The sequence below is a fragment of the Phaseolus vulgaris genome, chromosome 6, assembly GCF_000499845.2.
Source record: "Phaseolus vulgaris cultivar G19833 chromosome 6, P. vulgaris v2.0, whole genome shotgun sequence".
Lineage (NCBI taxonomy): Eukaryota > Viridiplantae > Streptophyta > Magnoliopsida > Fabales > Fabaceae > Phaseolus > Phaseolus vulgaris.
Window position 1 is genome coordinate 10565888 of NC_023754.2, and position 23189 is coordinate 10589076.

Below are 23189 nucleotides of genomic sequence, written 5' to 3' on the forward strand. Positions count from 1 at the left end.
TATCCAATTACTTCTAATTTTATCCTTATACTAATATTTTATTTTATTATTTTACAGATATATGATAAGGGTTTCTTTTTAATTTAATTATTATTGTTTTTATTAGAAGTGGAACAGTTTTTAACCGATAAATGATTAGAAGTGGAAAGGTTTTGAACCTGATTAGAATAACTGTTTTCATGCTGCACCAGACATAGTTATTCAAATTCATAAAGAAAAATCAGAATCCAAATTCGTTTATGGTATCCGGAATAATCAGTGCAGATTCAGAGTTATTCAGAGTTTTATAGAAGTTTCAAAGTTCAATGTTACAGGATTTGAATATTTTTTATTCTATTGCTTTCTTATTTTTTTTTTATATTTTTGTATGATGATGTTTATTGAAGTTGGATTTGAATTTTTTTTACCATTCAAATTTCTCTCAATTTTGGTTTAATTTCAGTGATTTCAGCACTTCAAAAGTATACATATAACGAAGCAATAGAAGATTTTTGAGTTTTTTTGTATAGGAAATTGAATTAATTAATGTAATAAAATTCAATTGGTTTTTCGTTTAACTTATTCTCTGTTGTAATCTTCTTTCATGCTTAATTGTTTGTTGATATTTGGTGCCAATTTTGCTTCCTTCTATCTTTTTAAATAAATTTTTTGGTCTTTTAGGATTTATGTAACTGTGACTCAGTTTGGATCCTGAACTAATTTTCCGAAGTTATTTTGTTTTCTTATGTCAGATTTTTTTATTTATTTGGTAGTTTTATTGGAAATCTTAGTGATTAATAAGCCGTTAGAGAGATTGTAAAGAAATTAATAATGGATAATTTGATGAATAACATTTTTTACATAAGATGTTAAATTATAGTGAATTCTAAGTACAGTTTGCAAGCTTTTATCCTACTGTTATTATCTATTAGATATTAGTTACGTTGAAGTTTGGTAATTTGTATTCTTTATAAACGCGGATTCAATTGTTATGTTGATAGATTCTACAATTTTCAAAATACAATAATTGCAAAAGGTGTTTGAAATAAAAATTCAACAAGAACAGTTTTCTTTATATAAACTAGTGGGAATTCATACGTGTTTGTGTATCCACATTTTTTTATTTTTATCATTTATATATAATTATGTGTAATATTAAAATTAAATAAATAATATTATTATTCACACACTTATATTATTCATATAAATTTATAGTTTATTTTAATAAATATGAATATATGTAAGTAGACGCATAAATTTTATCAAAACATAGCTAACATAGTAGTAATATATAGTAAATTTATTGATTATTCAATTTAATTTTATTTTGATTAAATATAAATTTTAATCAAATTAAATAAATTTTTACAATGCGGATCACCAATAAAGATAAAAACATAGTATGAAGCACTAATAACATTTTTGTTACCTGCATTTTTTTATTGATTGAGTCAAATTTCAAATAGATGTCAATTTCATTTCTGAAACAATATGTCATATGAATAGTGTTGTTTCTCCTTTCTCCATAAGTTCTTCATTGTGTATTCATTTCTCCTTTCTATTTCTAACATTTAGTCTTCAAATGTGTTTTTTTTTTCTAGTGTTGATATTTTATCACTTATACTTTTTTATTTTGTTATATAATTATTATAATGTGAAAAAATAATAAAAACAATAAAAATTAAATATTTAAATTTACTTTTATTTAGAAAATTTTAAAATTCTAAATAATTTTTTAAAATAAGATTATATAATTTTTTAATACTATTTTTTGATAAAACTACGGTAAAGAAAAATAAGTTAATAAATAATAAGATAAACATAAAAGGGTATTGATATATTAATTTCAAGTAAATTTCATATTTGTTAACCATATTAATTTATCCGAAAAGAAACTTATGTGATATTTTTTTATCATAAAATTTAAGAAAAAAAAAAGAAAACATCTGAAATATGAAATGGATCAATTTTAAATACAAATGGTAACATTATAAAATACTTTCTTTAACTTATTTCATAAGACTGTTTTTGTCTATAAAAAAACTCGCATATTAAAAAAATTGAAAATTTATAACTATTAATAAAACATGAAAAACATACTATCAATTCATTTCTAATCTTTATTCCTCTATCCAATTATTTTCTCTTTTTTTTATTAATTTTATTATATTTTTTTTTTGTAATATATCATTTTTCCACTAAATCAAAATATTGTTACAAAATTTTAGATTAGTTAATTATCATCAAAACAATACACCACTGATGTTATCAGTTTTCTTACAATATTTATCTTGACAATAGTTTTTTATTTCCAAATATATTTTTATTAAATTATTTTGATTATACTATTGACAAAATAAGTATTTAATTTAATTTTGTACATCTTATAAGTATTTAATTTATAATGTATTATATTTTTAAGATGTATTCAAAAGTTAATTTTTAGTGTTTATAGTTTATTTTTTACTTTTAAAGTATAATAAGACTAAAATAAAAATAAAAATATTATGTATATCATAGGAATAAATGTACACTATTTATTTAAAATATTTTCTTTCCTCTTTAAATTCCACTGTATATCCATATATAAATCACAATTACATTTTGTTCAAAAGTTTAGTTTGTTTCAGTAGTTATTATTAAAATCATGTAGTATGAAGAAACTTCTAAAATTTTCTTACGTTGAAGATAAACTTACAATTTTTTATGTTTCATTGTTACTTATAATAAAATCACTGTTATTAAATTTTAAATAAGAATGAAATTTAAAAAAAGCCGATAACATTCTTCTAAAAACACTTTGTAATAGTTTAAATTTATTTAAAATTACAAACTCAAGATAGAAAATAATTAAATAGAATTTAAGTTTTCAAATTTTTTTTATGATTTCTAATATTTTATCAATTGTGGGTAAAAATATTTATATTTGATAATAGTTAAAATTTATTTAAAACTATACAAATTCAACAGAAAAAATAATTAAATAAAATTTAAAGTTCATATTTTGTTAGTAATTTTAATATTTAATAAATTATCGAAATTAAACAAATATTTTTTCACTAAATCTATACACAACCAATAATATAACCAATAATATATGATATCATGACAACACATGTGAGATTATTAAACAATAAATCAAAAATTCATCTTTAATTGTTCAATAAACTTTAATCTACATTATTATTTTATTATTAAAGAAAAATTGTTCATTCACTCCATCATACACCATCATCATCATAGGAAGAATGGAGTTTAGGAAAGAAAAAATTGAAAAAAAATAAAATATAAGGAAAAAAAAGTGATGAATGCAATATGATAAAAAAAGTACAAAAAGTGGTATAAAAAATAGGTTGTAAATAAGATGGAAATAAAAAGTAATTATGTGTTTATGATGACTACGAGTAATCTATTACATATTACTATGAATGGTGAGTGTTTTAAAAATCATCTTTAAGATTATTTTTTCATTGTTGACACTAAAAAAATTTATATTGAAAGTGAGTGGAAGTTAAGCTCAATAATATGTAATTCTAAAGTCATTACTTGTTATTATTTTTTGGATATATAATTTGACTGTTTTTTAGAATAATTTAATGTTTTATGTTTAATCCATGTGTTCGGTGATTAAGAAGGAAATTCTGAAGAAATGGTTAATGTTAAGTGGACTGAATAGTGTGCAAGCCTGGAATTTATGTGTCCATATGATAAAGACTATGAGGTTCTTTTCTCAGAAAATAATTATTACTATAAGTTAGTGTAAGAAAAAAAAGTAGTGTTTGATCTTTTAGTTGGAGTCACTTTTGTTTTTATTCTCTTTTAGTTTGACAACTTTTTTTTCTATTTCTCATATGTGGTGTCTTTTATTAGTAAATAAAAGAAATGTTATATACTTTATTTGATCCATGTATATAAAATGTTATGCACTATCTCCATTTGGAGGGAAATATATTGTTTTGTTCCATCTACTACTAGTATGTAACTCTGTACAAAAGATCATAAAAGATGAATGACTTGAAAAGTATGTTATTCCTTTGTACAATAATTTTTTTCAGAGACCTTTGATAAACCTTCTTCTTTGCTTGAAATTATTTATTGATGGGGTTTCCAAGAGTTGCCTTTGTAGAGTTAAGCATTGAGAAGACATTTGTTTTTGCAACTGTTCTTGGAGGCATGGATTTAAAGAAAATCAAAGGAATGGAGTTGGGGGATCTGTTCTGGAGTCTTTTTTTTTTCTAATTAAGCTTTCCTTATGCTCTATAAAAGGACTTTGTAAGTAGTATTTGGACACCAGAATGAAAAGGGCTATGGTACTATATTAAATATTGATGAAATAAATGACAATAAATCTTATCACATACTCTTCATTTTTAACCCAATTTCCCTTCTTAGATAAAAACTATTAGTAAAAATGAAAATAATCCATTGAACTAACCATTCATACCATAATGCTCTAACAGACACCATATTAAAATTAAATTAGGTTTCCTACCTCACTTATCTGGTCATCAAACGAGTCGTTTGTGTACTTAATTTAAAAACATTTAAATTGACAATTATGTAGCACTATATTATATCATATTTAAACAAATAATTGAATATATAGATCCCCGTACACATTAAACTAAAGATTTCAAAAACTTGATCAAATTTGTTTAAAGAAATTGTTTTTTCCTGTCCTTTTGAGCAATTTATATTCTGTCATTTTGAAAATTCTTTAGACAAATAGCCTTAGAAATTCCCACAAAACACTTTCGATCTCAGTACAATTGCAGGTTTTGATTAGATTTGTCCTATTTCATATAATCATCTTAAATCCCCGAATTACTTAAACAGACAAAAACCCAAGAACTTAAAAAAAATTGTAGTAAGATCAAACTCCACAAGAAACAGTGGATATATGAAGAATATAATCTGAAGACCATGCAAATGCAATCTGGCAGAGATAAAGGGCATTGGAGAAACAGATAATGAAAGGAAGAAGATAAGATAAATGAAACAAGAATTTATTTTAAGAAGTGAGTGAGATGGTGCATGTTTGGTATGAATGTCTGTGATAGAGAAGGTATTTACAGAATTGCAATGTTAAAAAGAGATGGAATTGAAGTAGTTTGGCTTGGTTGGTTCACCTAAGTTCGCCTCCACCATTGCAGTAATGGACGACGCCATTGGTGCGTAGTAGATTAGGGGGGTACTTTACATTGAGGCGCTTTAGGCCCCATATCCTAATAGTCCGGTCATCACTCGCCGAGGCTAACATGTGAGGGTTTGCTGGGTTCCAGCTCACACAGTTAACAGCTCCAGAATGACCAGGCAATGCCTCTACTAGATCCCCTGAGTTTCTGTGCCATATGTAAACCTACAACCACACATTAACCATTATTATTTAACTCAATTTCCAATACATATGGAAAAGGAAAAGGAAAATCATGCCCATTTTAAATTATTACCTGAGAATCCTCACTACCACTAGCAATAAAAGATTGCTTAAGACCACCAAAGCAAGATCTGACAATCAACCGGGTGCGTTTATGACTTCTGTACTTGCCAATAAGTTTAGGATCACCTTCTATATTCCAAAGGTGTATTTCTTGGTCCAAAAGATTAGCCAACAAGAATCTGCTATCCTTTGACAAAGAGAAGGAAGTTATCGTCTGCTCTTCTTCAATAAATATCTCTTCTTTCGTTTCTCTGTTGAAGAACAGTATTGCATTGTCTTTGCAAATACTCAAAAAGTGTTCCCCATCACCCGTTATTTCCAAGTCAGAAATCTTAAGGGTTCTCTGTCCTTTCCAAGACTCTACTTCTTTCCCATCTAAATCCCACATGCAAATGCTCTTGTCACTGAGGCCAGAAAGTATATATTTCCCACTTGGAAACCATGCACAGGAGATGAGACCAGGACCATTTTTTTCATAAACTTGCAGGCACTTACCTGTAGAGACATCCCACCGCCTAACAGCCTCCTCCACACCACATGTGAGGAGCTCTTGGTCATTAGGACTCCATGAAACAGAAGAAACAGATTTCAGGTGACCAGACAATTTATGCTTCATAGACAGTCCACCATTCATGTCAACCTATTCAAAGAAAAGGAAAAAAGAAAAAATATGAAAACTCTATAGCAGGATAACTACTATTTGAAATATTTTAATACAACAGATAAATAATTTCGCACAAAATAAGTCAAATTACTCACACAATTACTAAAAATCTTGGAGCAATAAGAGCATGATAATGAAGTCAAAAAATGGAAGATGATGGCAAAACTAATAGAAAAAAGAGCATAAAAGTTAGATAAAAATAAGCAGAACACAAACTCAGATGTTTTGAATCCTGTTACGTTTATGAAGCATAAATGCATTAGAAAATGAGGGATAACTAACAATGTTACCCAAAAAAAACCCTAACCTACGTTGTTTCAGAGGTAAAATTAGGTTTTTGATGCCTGTATGTGAAATTAGGTTTCAGGGTAGTGGCGTTATAGTGTGTGAAATTGATGAAGAGCATGCCTAGGAAGACATTCAAGCAAGAGTAACTGCTAGAGCTAAAGCTAAAGCAAAAGTGAAGGAAGAAAGAGCTCAAGAAGATTCTAGAAGAATGCCTAGAATCATGACTAAGCAACTGGAGGACAAGCGAATCAAGACTAACATGTTTATAAAGAAGGAAGAGAATCTTTTTGCTTGAAATAAACTCTGTATTCTTGTTTATGTATTCTTTTGGTCTTAAGCCTCATGTTTCGTCACAGGGAAATTTAGAAGCTTGTTTGGACTTTAGTTCTTCTTTAAGTTTGTTTGATTCATATTATAGTGCATAAAAAAGCAAGCATACAGATAGATTCTCTTAGAAGCATAAATAGGAGTGGTCACTAGAGAAGGTTATAGGACTTCTCATTTAGCTTGTTATAGTAAGTGGATTTATGCCTAACTTAACCTTACAAAACTGTCTTAACTGACTTTCAAGACGAGATTTGTATCCATTTAATATTTTGCCTTTTCTTTTAATAGACAGTCCATCCCTTGCTAGAATAGATTTTAATACATTTGGTCATGATTTGTGTAATGTGTGTTATAATTGTAATTATACAGAACTGATCCTAGATAATCATGGATATTGTTATAATTATAGAAATAAGGAGTTGATTCTAAATTAAGAATATTTAGATTATATATTTATTATTAGGAACATATTTATTCTCGTATCATATCTTTATTATTAAATAATATCAAATATTCTCTATTTGTTGTATTGATTCCTTTTTCTCAATAAAAATAAAATGATTGTCCTGTTTCAGAAACACACTTTCAGCTCAATGTTTCTCTCTTCCTTAAAGTTTAACATGATATCTAGAGCCTTCTTTAAAACTGTCTCTGGAGGATTTTTTTTTTCTTATGAACCTTCTTGTAGGTTCACTTTCACTGTTTCAGTGCGCTCTTCTTATTTTTTTTTTCTTTTGGCTTTCTAAAAAAAATGTCTTTTATCACTACGTCAACCTTCATAACAAATCAGAAACACACGGTTTCTGCTCAATGTTTCTCTCTTCCTTAAAGTTTAACATGATATCAAGAGCCTTTTTTAAAACTCTCTGGAGGTTTTTTTTCCTTGCAAACCTTTCTAGTAGGTTCACTTTCACTGTTTCAGTGCGCTCTTCTTAATTTTTTTTTCTCTCTTGGCTTTCTAGAAATGTCTTCCATCACCACGTCAACCTCCATAACAAATTCTCCCATCTTTTCTAGCCATATTGTTATTATTGAGAAGATGGATGAGTCTTAATTATTCCACTAAGGCTTCCAAAATGTGTTATGGTTAGGCTACACATCCCATCTCACTACTATTGCTGAATTCGTTCCTACATAACATTGGGGAACAATGACTCGATTTTGTAGTGCTATTAAATCCACTATTCACACCTCACTCAAGATTCATCCCCAAGAAACATGTGCATTAGTTTGGAGTGAGGTCGACCCCTTTTTACCAATGACACACAAGCGTGTGCCAAGATCTCTTAACATTTATTGCTCCACAACATTTTAATGCTACCTATTTGTTTATCTTAGGCGGCTTCATGCTACCTTACATATTTTAATGAGCTCTTTCCACCATCTACAGATGTGAAGAACAAACTTGAGAACTGCAATACGTTTTTTATGACCTTGGGCCTGTATGGCTTATCACAAGAGTATGTTAATACCCGTCATCAGATTTTGGGGTCACTAGTAAATCCTGCTATGACCACCACATCATCTGTGCTCCTTTGTATTTCTTAGAAAACAAACAGGAGACACATACATATTTTGTCGCCAGGTTAAAACACTACCTCTGTCACAATAATAATTATGGATACTCTCGCATATATTATTCTAAAAATCATCCAAAATCCGAACATTGTCACTGCATTGGACACACAATTGATAGGTGTCAAAAGTTGAACGAGAAACCTCCATCGTCTACCCAATAAGGAGGGTATTGTACAACTAAAACAAATCTCACTCAAAAAGTTATAGACAAAAGATCTTGGACACTATAGAGGTATTTTCTTGGTATAGAAATGGCACAATCTAAGAATGGTTTGATTATATCTCAAAGAAAATATGTTCTCGATATTCTAAAAGAAACAGGGATGATAAAGCTAAGCTTGTAGATATACCAATGGATCCAAGTGTCAAACTATTAGCTGACCAAAGAGAACCTTATTCTGATCTTCATGCATACAGAAGGTTAGTTGGTAAGTACCTCACTGAGACTTTTTCCTGACATCACCTTTGCAGTGAACGTATTAAGCCAATTTTTAATCTACAGTTTTGATATAAATATGAGAACCTAAAAGAGACTACAACAAGCTCTATTTTTATTCTTCTCAAGTCCTTCGACCCTATCCAAAGAACTAGGACATAATGATCACCATTCATACATAATAAATTTATGTTCTTCTGCTTGTCGTTGTTTCCTTTTGGATGGAAATCAATTTGGTCTACCTTCTTTGCGCTCCTCTTGCTTTGACTACACCTATAGACTACACTCAATCTAACAACCAAAAGTTACATCTTTGAGATGGTTTACTGTCTTTAAACACATCATAGTGTTAGGACTATTCTCTTTCACTATTGGAAAAGTAGAGAAACAAGTTAGATGGAATTGGACATTGTTGAACTTGGGATCATGCTGAAGGATGCAGATATCCTTCCAAGTCATAAGATACATAGCATATCATCATATTCTATATATAATATTTACCACATCATATTCTAATTGTGTGACCAGAGTATATAATATAACAACTGATCTAAGCATTGATTGAGGGCCAGATGATAATTATAGAACAGAAGCAAATGATTAGCCGTCAGATATTACCTCCCAAATGATTGCAGATCGATCATTCGATGCTGAAGCTAAATATTTCCCATTATGTGAAAATTGCACATACCAAACTTCATCATCATGTGCTTCTAATACCTGCAATATTTGCAGGAAAAGAAAATAACATCAGAACATATATGTCTTGTTTGCCATAAAAGTAAATGCAGGATGATCATTGTATAAACAAAAGTTTGTGCTCGACTATTCAATCAAAAGACATTGCAATAAATAAAAATATTAGATCAGAACGAGACAAGAGAAAGAAAAAAAACAGACCACATACTCCAGAAACGAGGGATAGTAAAAACACTAAATGCAACCTTAAAATATGAGCTAACATAGGATTATACGATGACTTCGTTAACTGATAAAGCTTATCCAATACAGTTTCAGATTACCATTAAAAAATCTTGGTATAGAATCATCAAAACATACATTATCACCATGTAAAACTGCTAACATCTGGTAACTACACAAGAATCAAACAACAATAATGATACCTTGTAATGAGAAAACCAAAAGTCCTAAGATAAATACTAAGTTTTCTATTTAACTTGATTATAATAGACAAACACCCAACGTTATATCAATCTCAATAAAGAACATAAGATACCTTAAAATAAAAAAACTACATCCCAAATTACAAAGCATTATTTCCAAATTACATCTGAACCATTTAAGTTTATATTGTATCTTAAACAAAAAAGAATTTGCAGTGGTTGCTTAGTACTTAGGTTAGGTGAGCCCATAAAGCAACTAATAGGGACTTGGCTATTATGGGTGCATAAATCCTACATCAAATAGTATGGGATGCTCAATAGGGTATTTGAGTATTTGGTTATCCCCTTCGACAGATAGCCTTTAAAGGTGGGTTTCCCAAGTGTTTGGATACTTATAACTTGATATTATAGCTAGTTGAAAGCGCTACATTTGGAGGGTACTGACAACATGGAAGTAGTTGTTTATCTAAATTCTTGTTTATCTTTACATCCATCTTGAATAAAATCAAAAATCAATTTGGTCAATTGATTAAAATTTTAAGAAGTGACAATGCCAAAGAGTACTTCTCTAATTTCTCTGAAATTTTAAGTCAACATGGCCTTTTACATCAATCTACTTGTCCCTACACTCCTAAAAAAATGGTATTGCATAGAGGAAAAATAAACAGTTGGTTTAGACTACTTGTACCTTATTGCTTGGTGCCAATATACTGGTCCATCATCAGGCAATGCTATCATAACTACTTGATTTCTTATTAAAAGAATGTCGTCTTCTTCTCTTAGCAATAAGGTTCCTTATCCAATTCGTTTTCTAACTGATCTTCTCTTTCATATTTCCTCTTGCGTGTTTAGTTATGTATGTTTTATTTATGATTTGTCTATAGGGTTGGATAAAATATGTGTCTTCTTGGGCCATTCTCGGCTTCAAAAAGGGTATCGTTGTTACTCTCCTAAAACCAAGAAGTACTACATGTCTGCTAATGTCACCTTTTTTGAACAAACTCTTTTCTTCTCTTCGTCTATCCAAGATGTTTATGCCATCCAGCAAGTCCTCCCTATACCATTAGTTGAGTTCGTTCCCCATGCTCCTAACAATCCCAATCCTATCCAAAAATCCTCTTGAGCTATCATCACTTCCTCTTATTACCTACCAACGCAAGACCAAATAACTAGTCCAATGCTCCATAGTGAATCCTATTTATCAAGTTCTTCCCAATCGTCACTCAATAACTAATAGTGATGATTCTGCTTGGCACATTGCCCTTAAAAAAGGTGCTCATTTTTTCCGTAATACACATCCTATTTATAATATTCTTAGCTATCATAAGTTGTCTCCTTCTTAATATTTTTTATATCCTCTACGTGTTCTGTTATCATTCTTAATAATGTGCATGAAACGCCGCTAATCTTAGATTGAGACAAGCCATGATTCTAGAGATGCAAGCTCTTGGTCATAATAACACATGAGAGTTAATTTCTCTTCCACCAGGGAAGAAGATGATTGGATGTCAATGGGTTTATGCCATTAAAGTTGGTCCCAATGGTGATGTTGATCGTCTCAAAGCTCAATTAGTTGATTAAGGATACACTCAAATACGTGGCCTTGGTTATAATGATACTTTGTATCCAATAACCAAAATCACTACGGCCTTGGTCGTATTAATTCTAGACACTAGAATAACAAAAACCTTATAAAAATCCCAAACTTAAGTCTAAAATTGAAAATGATATTGAATGCCCATGCTCCTTGTGAATACAATCTAAGTTAATTGATAAAACTACATTACTTGTAAAATCTTGTTTGAGGTGCCTATGCGACAAAAGCCTCATCACCATATAAAAAATTTAACCTTGAAAAAATAAAGCTCGCAAAAGGTTTTGAATTCAAGTCACCTTTGAAAGGCCTCAAAGTTGACCAGTGGTGCAATCCTCAAAGTGGTGCATAAGTGTTGATACCCTTTTTAAGTGTTATATGACATTACAAACATTGGAGCTATGATCATATCTTCTAAACTTATATCCACATCATTCTTCATATCCTTTTTATGCATTCACCACATGACCATGTAGGTCCCTTTCCAGGAAAATCGGAAAATCCTCTATCTTAATGGTATTACATTACTGTAGCCTTCCATATCCTACAAGAATATCACCTAGTGTTGATCCCATTGTAAGTATTTTATGATGGTACACATATTAGAGCTATGATCATATCTTCTAAACTTACATCTACATCATTCTCCCCCAATACTTAATTAAAATTACACCGACCCCAATTCTCAATTATTCATTTTACTATTGTACCAACACTTTAACCAAACATTCTACAAAATTTAGAGACAAACAATGGTTAGATCCAAAGGTACGCATCAATCTATAAGCTCTTCATTTCATATACAATTGTAGAGATAAATCTTAGAAAGTAAATTTTAAGGCTAACCCAACTCTACAAAACCAACTAGTAAAGTGAGATTAGCACTATTTTGTATCCTATAATTTAGTCATATCTCTAATCTATGTGAGATCTCCAATACTCCCTCGTGCCGAGGGCCAAACATCTCAAGTGTGAGACTAAATTTTCATGAATGATCTGATTATGACACAATAAATCCAACAAACTATGCTATGATAGACTTTGATACCAGCTATGAGATTCTTCGAGGGGACACATTGGGAAGATTCAACACCAATGAGTCATTAAAAAATCTATGTTAGAGACTGTTAGAAGTAATGGGCTTAGCCCATATCTTTTGCATTTTTCTTGTTTATAAATACATAATCCTATGTACATCAATATACAAAAATAATTAATCCAATATCTCTTTATTTTATTGTACATGGTATCTAGAGCCACGTTAAAGCATTGCCTTATTGGTGAACACACTATTCACTGATGCTAATCTTCCCTCACCGCCGCGGTTTTCGTTTGGTCTAGCGACACCACTATTCAAATTGTGTAGGCCAAGTGACCACCACACTGAAAAGATCGTGGCAATCAGACCTCCAACGCACCCATGCGCGTCTCTTCAAGTTTTGACAACGTTGTTGCTTTTCACGCACATGGCAGTGCGTCAGACCCTATCTCCTACGACAACCACCAACGTCAAGCTCACCTTGTCATTCTCTTTCTAGATTTGTGACCAGAGTTCGTTTGGTTTTTAGGATTTTTCTCTCTCCTCGTCATCTACGACCTCTTTTGCTACCATTATGTCCTATCCGTCTATCTAAACCAATTTTGTTAATGTATATCTATCTTTTACCAAATTGAATGGAACTAATTATAATACTTGGGCATCAGGCATTAAACTATTGCTTAAGAGTCAGGATTATGTTGACAATATTACCTAGAATATGGCCACTATTGCTGATAATAAGGTTTTTCATTGGTTGAAAATAATTGATCATTTGTATTAACAAACTCAGTTGTATCGGGAGATATCATGACCAAGTTTGTTAATTCAAAAGGATAAATTAACATATTTTCACTAAATCTTTACAAAGGCCTATAATTAATTATATTTGTGACAAACTTGATACATACGATTTATAAGCATCAACTTGAGGGGTGTTAGATGTAACAACGGGCTTAACATATCTTTCACATTTTTCTTATTTATAAATACATAACCCTATATGCTCAATATACACAAGGGATTAATCTTGTACCCCTTTTCATTTTATAGAGACCAAGAAACCACCTTCAACCCAAAATCTTAAGGCATTAAATTTGTGAAGTTTTTCTCCTTATATATTGCTTTTCTTAAGCATTTCTACCAGATGTGAGACTCCAACAATTTCTCTCTTGAATGAGTCCCTTCCACATTGGTAAATTCCAAGCATTCCATCGTCCTTATCTGAGTTGATGGTAATCATTACTTGTACCACCATTTAGCAACACCTCTAATATCATCTTAGAAGGTGGGCTTATTACACTCTACGAAACTGATTCGTATGGTGAGATTTGCACTCACATACTATAATTTGGTCCTATCTCTACTCAATATGGGATATCCAACAAGAACGTTAGTCAACATCCCTCTTAACAAAGACATTAGAGCTATTTTTGGAATTTTAATTTTCGAAATTAAAATGTAGAAACAATAATAGTAAACCGTTAGAACATCATAGATAATTCTTACTTAGAAAACTTCTATTTGACTTTTCTTGTATTTACTAATATGTTTTGATTGCTAAGTCAAAAGTGTTTCATTAGTCAAATGTTACAACGCTATGCAGTCTTGTATTACGTCTAATAAACAATATGTTTGCTCAGACGATATGCCCATAGTCTTGAGTTAGCATAATACTTCATGAATATTTGTATGCTTATTTTATGTTGCAGAATACGTTTGACTGAAAAGATCTAAAATATCATTTGTCACATCAATGATCTCTTGGAACATGAGGTAAAGTTTTATTTCAACAACTCCCTGACACATGCTTTGTTGACATTGAAAAAGTCTATTTGCTTTGTACAACTTTGTGTTTTACACAATTTGAAGTAAAGACACTATCCAAAGAAAGATAAGTACGTCTAGCTAGCAGGATGCTGCTTAGTGAAGAGAACAACATTTCATGCATGCATGGATCACATTTCATGCTTTTTCTGTGTCCAAACTGCTCAGACACAAGAAATAAGTTGAAATGAATTTGAAGTTGTTCAATGACCAGAAAAGAATTTGCAATGGCTCTTTTCTTCATCCTTGTATTAGGCTATCCTTTGAAGAGAAGAACAAGAATCTTGAGCCATAGTTTGCAAGTGCTAAAATGTAACCAATTTTTTTTGTGTCTTGATAGTTTTGTAAGAACATCGTTGTGTTCATCTAGCAAACTAGAAGAAAGAGCTTAAATCATATAAACATTAAAATAAACTACACCTCTCTAGTGAGCAACTTGTGAACTTTTGATCACACCTTAGACAATTTTTGTCTTAACCAAAAGTGACCGCGTGTTAAATAATATTCATTTTTTAACCACAAGTGGCTAAGTGTTAAAAAGTGCTTGATGGGTTAGCCAATAATTACTACATTGTGAAACAATATTCATATCATTTTTCAAGCTTAAAACTATCGTCTGAATGTGTTCCATCAAACGATATCTACACAAAAAAACGTTAAAACACAATTCAACCATCTCTTCTTGTATTTTACTTGTTTTTCAAGTCAATATAGTGGCTTAATCATATAATCCCCTTTGAAAGAAAAAAAAAACATAAATAAAGTAAAGAACAAGAATAAGTAAATAACCAAGAGAGAATGATGTTGCCACCAATGACTATCAAGTAACCCATAAAGATTTTGCAAACAATTACTGTGAGGTTGAAAGTATAAAGTTAAATATAAAGGTTCCCATACAAACCTCGCAACATATATAAATATCGCTTTCTAACCTGTAATGTCCTAGAAGGTATCTGAGTTTTTCCACAATGATGATCTGAGTACAATGACATCTCTCTATCCAATGAGTTGTGAAACATGCAAGCCTCTCGTTGCAAGATAAGAGCTTGTTCAACTAGATGTTCCAATCTCTTTTCAGGTATGAGTATTGTTGGGGGAAGTAAATTTTGCAATTCCTCCAGCAGTTTTGACCGAGTTCTCACCTGTACAATACCTCGCCTTGAAGAACCAACTTGGCCACATGGAGAAAGCATGTAGGAAGAAAGTTGACGAATTCTACTACTATCAGAGCAAAGAGGTGTAATTTCAGTCCTCAATGTCTTCAATGCATCCATGACCTTTTCCCCATCAAGAAGTTCAAAAAACTTCTGCTCCAATATCAAAAATGAAGCTGCCCGGAGAACATTTTCTTCTACTAGACCAATTTTACTCAATGTGACTATGCTCTCATCCCAATGGCCGTCAAGTATTTGCTGCATACACAAATTAACAATAGATGAGTGCAAAGGTATGCCAGACTCCTCCTCCAGGCGTGCCCCACTCTTCTTGTAACCAAGCGAGTACAATGCCTTTGTGATTATCCTAACAAATTCCTCTCTTTTTATAACCCCTCTAGAACCAACAACTTCGCCGTCCCCTTCAGATGACAGGGGCCGCGCCATCAAGTCGCTTGAAGGGCCTCCAACAGGCTCCACTGATGATGACGAACCGTTTGAGAGACCAACTAATCCTTTTGAGGACACTTTCATTCGTTTCAAAGCTGGTTCTTCATCCTCCACACCTCCCATGAAAAGCACACCTCAGCCCATATATAACAATTTTCCACCAGTGAGCCAAAAAACAAGCACTGCAAGACTATAACAAAAAATGCCTCTGGAAGAATCGCATGGCACAATTCCCTCTGCACAAAAAAAAAACACAATAATCACCAGACACCACAAAACTCGTCACAAGAACCACAAATCGAACCGGCAAAAAGCAAATTCCTTAGATTAAATTCACGTCCAAACACAACTCACAACAAACATGACACCAAAAGCAGTAGTCCCCTAAACGCAACACTTCCACCAGATTCCAATCCCTAAGCACAAGAACTACGCCAGCACACGCCGAAAAAACTAACGAACTCGTAAATTACGGAAACCGAAACCTACTTTCTCAATACAATCGGAAAATGAAACGAACGATAACAAGACGCAACAATCGGCGACAAAAATCGCAGATCCATGAACTGTAAAAAAAGTAAGAACGCGTCGGTGATGATCCACCGACTTACCGGAGAAGCAAGAGCAGCGATCTGAAGTTCTCCGGCGCCGATGAGCGATCGCCGGTGGAGCACCGCTGATTCCTCCTTCCGCGTGTTTCCGCTTTCTGCGCTACGCACCGTTTCCCTTTTTATTTCTCTCTTTTTCTCTATGCAGTTACCGCAGCAGAAGAAGAAGGAGATTATGGTATGTGGATATGTGTTTATATAGAGAAATGTTTCATGGATTATTCCACTGAATTTCTCTTTTTTTTCTTTTCTATTTTCTCTTTTTCTTTCTTTAAATCCTCTGATCTATAACCTTCTTCTGCTCTTCCTCTCTCCGTATTACCCTTTGCTATTCTCTCTACTTTGCTTTTTTTCAATTATTTGGGCTTTTGGTTTCGTATATACCTAGCTTCCATCCTACTTAGATCAACTATTGCATTTCTTTCTTTTCCTTCTACCAATGCAAATTCCATTCTCTTTTGTATGCATAAATTATTAAATTTCAACCATCAAATACAAATTGAATAGTAACATAAATGTTATACTTGAAGCTCAATTGACTATTTGCTAAGTATTAAATAATGTTCATATATGATAATATATGTGAGTTAATTTAGTGTGAACCTAATCAAGTGTAGGTTTTTTATTTACAAATAATTTAGTTTATGTTTGTTTTTAAATTACTGAATATGTTTAAACAAAAAGAATTCTAAATATTTCTAGGAAAAAAAAAGGAACAATGAAATAGTTTCTTCACTGATTCTAAAAGAGTTAACTTATAGTGTAGCTTCTCTCTAAATAAAAGACTTTAAATTGTATATAAACTAATTTAATTTTTTTTTAAAAAATAACAGTTCTTATGGGTAAATTTGTGAGTGCAAGTCCTATGTTTTTACTTTTAGTTTTAATAGTTATTTTTTGTTTTATTTTTTTATAATTTTTAATGTCTATGCTAAAGTGTAAATTATAAAATTGCATTGTTTGGTAAATTCTTATAACCTAATCAATGTTAGTTATGAGTATTTATTTACTTTTAAATATGTGTTAGGAAACAAAGTTAATTAAACAAGAAAATATATTAATTGAAGCTAAAACTTTCCTTTTAAGTAAGTTTCTCTTCAAAGACAAAATGGGCCAGAGTGATTTAAGATGAGAAGTTGAAATGGCTACAATCCCATCAATCACCATTGGCATCAAGGTAAGCTTTCGTGTCAATTTATGAATGTGGAGATTCAATGATTCAATGCCCCACTTATGAATGACGAACATTACAGAAAATACTAGGTGTGAGTCTTGTTAATGCATCATTGGAATGAATACCATATTTTGTTTGTGATTTCTATTTTTTTCCTTCTTAAAACTTCTAATCATGGTGTAGTATGATTTGTTTTTTAGCTTTTATGATTTAAAAATGGGAATGAAAGTTAAGGAGGTTTGTTATCACATATAAATTTAATTCAATTAGATTAAATAAGTGTGAATGTTTGGTGTATTGGCCATAACCGAACGAGCCAGCGTCAACTGCTCGAAATGATAAATATCATTGAAAGTAATCATGAGCATTGAATAAATAACGAACATTATTAATAAGTTTAATGACCATTGAATAAATAACGAACATTATTAATAGGCTTCATGAGTATTGAATAGATAAAAAAAATCATTAAGTAGTGATTAACATTAAACAAGTAAGAACGCATGATCTCCGGGGGACAACAGACAAAAAGAAGATTGATATAAGAGAAGCAGGAGGAAAAGGAGAAAGATACGTTTTATATCCCACAAGAAGACCTCCCTGAATGAAATACTCACTTGAGCGTCAGAGTGTAATCGCAGGTACCCCTCCGACCGACCAAACATCGGCTTGATAGGAAGGAGACTTGAAGACATCCAAGCATCGCCAACGCACCAGCCATTCCACGTCAGATTACAAGTATGGATGGGTCCCTCTTTAACCATACAGGTACGAAGTAAATGATTATGTGAGTAAGATAAGAATAAACATGGATATAGATAAGAAATAAGAAATAAGAAAGATGAATTCGAAAATAAGAGATAAAAGAGAAGAAAAAGACTATTATGATGATAGAAGAAGTCACATAATTTGAAATAGGAAAATATCTTACACTCTATATTTCACCTACATTTACTTAATAACTATTTTTTTATAATAAAATATTATATTAATATTATAATAAAATACAGAGTTGTAATTTGGAGGTGAAAGAAAAATTATAATGTTAAATAATGAATTATCCTTAGATCCAATAATGTAAGAAGAGATTAAACTAATAACATAACTCTCTTTTAAATAATCTCTCACTTGATTCAATATATATCCAAAGTTGTGTTACAAATAAAGAAATGTGTTACAAATAAAGAAATATGAATGCTATTTATAGAATTTAACAACTGATAAATATGCTAATTTAGGATTTATTCATAGAGAACCATTTTATTGGTATAATAGGTTTCCATCTAGATTGTTCTTAAAATTCTTTATGAATAGGTATAGTTTACCTATATATCGTTTTTGTTAACATATGAGTTTTGGTTTAGTCCTCCATATTTTTGTATTTTCTTTCTTTTTTCTTTTTTTAATAATATTTTTTTTCATGTGATGACAAATGATTGTTGTTGCTAGAGGTGTCCGTCTAGCTGAGATGTCAAGTTGCATAGTGATGCCTAACATGAAAGCTTTTATAAAAAAAAGAGGATAAAATACTTAAATTTCAAATTTTAAAACATAAATCTAGATAAATGAGTAAGATGAAGTTAATGTTTCACATGTTTCCATACCAATCTCTTGTGATGCCTAATCTCTGTTTGTATTTTGATCAAGAATTTAATGACCTTTTATGAGCTTTTGAATGACTTCCAAATGCTTCTCGCTTCCTTGTCTTCTAATGTTCACACTGCCTGACCTTATTGAGCTTAAAGTTCCAAATACAAATAAATTTATTTATATTTAAAATTGAAAAATAAAATATAATGAAAATAAATTATAATTACAATCAAAATAAATTATATTGTCTAATCAAATATATTTATTATTAAAAACTAGTAAAGATCTTTTTCATTCTTGTACTCACTAATAAAGGTAATTAATACTATTCCAAATGATTATCGTTATTTGGACATATTAGTAGGTCTAAAATATAAGAAAGAAGATTACAACTTAAAATTTGAGAATAAAATTAGAAAAAGGTTAATTAATTATAAAATTTAAAAGTAATAGATTATCTTAGACTATATCTTTATTTATATATATGTGTGTTTGTGATTATTTACATATAACTATGAATGAAAAAAGTTTAATATATTTAATATATTTAACAAATCAAATAATAATGCTATGTATTTGGTAATGTAATAATGAATGAAAGAGTTATTTTGACTTCAATGATAAGTTGAACATTTTATTTTCATGTGTAATAACATGTTAATTTGATTATTACTTGAACAAATTGATTTGAGATTGAAAAAAAAAGATTTTTTCTATTATTATCAATTTTTTAGTTTAATTAATTTCGTCATAGATGACGTTTTGTTATAATTTCTCGTAGACTAATATAAATAAGCTTCTAGCTACAAAAGTAAGTATATTTGAATGTTAGTTTTATTAATATTAATTGAACAAACAAATGAAAACATCATTTACGAATATTTAAATTAATTAAGGATAATTGATATAGCCAGAAGAATACATCAATTTAATTCAATATATACTATATTAATAACTTGACTAGGAAATTATATATAATGAATAAATGGGTAAATAAAATATCATATTGATTAAACAAGAAAACAAAATATGACAAAATTTATATAATGAATGATAATTATTAAATATTAATTAATTTAAAGATAAAAAATAATTTAGAATCTAAAATAATTAATAGTTAAAACCTAGTTAATATTAAATAACAATTTAAAAATTACTTTATAAATTTTTATAAATAATAAAAATTACTTTAGATATCAATAATTTTTTAATTTATAAAATAGTATCTAATTTAGTTAATATAATCACTAATTATTTTGGTCTCTAAATTAATTAATATTTAATGATTTTTTTTAATGAATCTAAATAAATAAATTGAAATATATGACCATAAATATTTATATATAAAGGTGAAAGTCTTAAATTATATCATACAGTAGAAATATATTAACCAATTTAGACATTGTCTAACTTAACAAAAATAATGTTTAAAAAAATATTTAGATCACATTAAGATAAAATGAAGTTTTTTATTTAAAGAATTAAATCAAATTGAGATTAATTGATGTCCTTTTTATCATGTTTACTTTAACTTTTCTATTTGTTTTCTTGTGTTTGACTTTATTGTTATGTCACTTATTTTTATGTTTTCATTGATCAGATAGTGCACTAATGTAAAATATGTGTTCACCTTATTATTGTAGGAGTGAGATTCTCAAATTCGTATCTTGTTCATAATTTTTTAGACTCCTAATTTCTTTTATGTTTTAGAGTGGTAACATCTCACATTTTACAAAAGACCACATATTTATTCATTAATTCACTGTGACTTTAATGTGTATTATACTTCTAAAAATGGCATGACAATGATTGCATACTTAAATCATATCATTATCAACTCATAAATTAACATGTTTTTAAGTTCGTAATATTTTTTATAAATTTTCAGAACATCACTTTATACTTCATAGAGATTGATTATCACTATATAATACATATTTATCTAGTATTTTTTCTCAATTTAAGCAGCGCTGCATTATGTAAGAAGTAAGATGCTAGAGTAAGAAATAAAGCTAATTTCTTTTATTACAACATTTTCAATAGTTTTATATAAAAGTTTTACATAGTGCAAAACTTTTGTTGTAATTCAAAATTGTCTTCACAAACTTCTTGTCCACTTGAATATCTTTTTTTCAAAAGATAGCATAAAATTTTCTAAAAATGCAATTAAAGTGACTATATAACTCCCCAAGTTCAGTAAAGAAGTTTATTAGAGTAAAAGTTAACATTCACCTACTAATATTTAAATGTTACCATAAATTATTATTGTTTAAGGTTAGTTATTGTGGTACAAAATTCAAGACTTTTGTTACCTCACCTAACTATCTCATTCGCCAATTATCGTTCCACTTGTTACATTTGAACTTATATTATTATATTTTGATTTAGATCTTGGTATATTTTATATATTAAACAATTTTAGTGTTTATTTATGTGTAACAAAAATGTTGTGTCAAAACTTCTTGTTTAAAAGAAGAAACAATCATTCACTCACGATCTTATGGTGAAGTGAGAAAGCATGCCGAAAACACAAAAATGGAGAGTTGAATTATGTTTTAATATTTTCAAAAACTTATTTGCAATTTTTTGTCTTGATAAATATAAATTTACAAAGTTTAATGTTATTTTCTCTTAATAGATGTGTTTTACGAAGCTCATCAGATGCAACTTCAATAGTATAGACAAACTTTAAAGCTTACTTTTAAAGAAAATGTCTTTAAAACACTTTTTTTCTTTAAGTCAGTTTCAAAAATAATAACACACAATATAAGAGCTAAATGGTAGAAAGATTTATGTAGAGTATTTTATACTGGTTCATCTGATACACATGGACTATGTCTAGTTCTTGATCAATCAAATGAAGTTTCACTAAGTTAGACTACCACTATAAGATACAAGTGTTATTTGGACCTAACCACTTCTTGCTAAAATACAAATACTCTCTGGACACAACCATTTCTAGCTAAAGTATAAGTATTCTTTGGACACAATCATTATTGGCTAAACTATAAGTATTCCTTGGAAACATACACTCCTAGCTAAGCACTAATGGATTGAGCGTTTAACAATAGACCAAAAGTTATAGTTGATAGTCAAGACATAATTCTTTCTACGTAAGAGCGTAACAACCAAAGTGTCACGATTCTATTGTGACTTGGCTCACATGGTCTTCGCCATGGTAAAAATGATGTCACCTGCAACAATCTCCCCCTCAGCAATTATCCCACCAGGAATCAAACTCTTCGATTATGACCCGACCCACTTGGCCTTTAGCATAGGACAATTGTGAAATCTGTAACAATTTCCCCTTGAACAATTGCCCCAATGAGAATCAAACTCATCACCTGACTCTGATATCAATTGTTGGACCACTAAGCTAAAAGTTATAGTTGATAGCCAAGGTGCAACTCTTTCTATTTAAGAGTGTAATAACCCAAATGCCACGATTTGATTTTGACTTAGCCCACCTGACCTACGCCACGGGACAATTGATGCCACCTACAACAAGCATGTGCATTCTTTAGACCCAATCATTCCTAGCTAAAACACCTTTTTTTTAAAAATTATGTGATCTATAAGATCACATGTTGCTAACTAAAAGAGGGTAACATTTGAAGACAAACACAAGATGATAAATATTCTTTTAGGTTGATTTGAACACACTCAGTGTTCTTGCTCACACACAAAGGGTTAACAATTGCTTAAGAGATTTAGGGCATTTCTACAATTATTTCATAAGCATGATCATCAACATGTCAACCTTTCTTCTTCAAAAAGAATTTTCTTAAAAAGAGTTGAGAAGAAAAAAGTTGTTACAAATCCTTTTTGAGTCGTTGTGAGATGTATTAGCCTTTCATATTCATCAATTATCATCTAACCCTTTTCAAGCCTGTAGATACATTAAGTGTTCTTCACAAAAC

The 23189-nt window shown here is 30.1% G+C and overlaps 1 protein-coding gene across 1 annotated transcript; it reads right to left on the reverse strand.

Annotated features, from left to right (window-relative positions):
- Window positions 1-4969: 4969 nt before the first annotated feature.
- Window positions 4970-16969, reverse strand: LOC137831080 (WD repeat-containing protein 26 homolog). Its single transcript, XM_068638603.1, has 5 exons — window positions 16509-16969; window positions 15226-16133; window positions 9331-9432; window positions 5430-6059; window positions 4970-5338 (listed from the first exon to the last, which is right to left on the reverse strand). The coding sequence occupies exons 2-5, from the start codon at window positions 16018-16020 to the stop codon at window positions 5105-5107; spliced, it is 1761 nt and encodes a 586-aa protein (XP_068494704.1). The 5' UTR covers window positions 16021-16133; window positions 16509-16969; the 3' UTR covers window positions 4970-5104.
- Window positions 16970-23189: the final 6220 nt, after the last annotated feature.

Coding starts and splice junctions, on each gene's coding strand:
- LOC137831080 (XM_068638603.1), bottom strand. CDS start 16,020: ATGGGAGGTGTGGAGGATGAAGAACCAGCTTTGAAACGAATGAAAGTG. Junction 6,060..9,330: donor GATCTGCAATCATTTGGGAG/GTAATATCTGAC, acceptor TTCTTTGAATAG/GTTGACATGAATGGTGGACT. Junction 5,339..5,429: donor GTGGTAGTGAGGATTCTCAG/GTAATAATTTAA, acceptor GTGTGGTTGTAG/GTTTACATATGGCACAGAAA.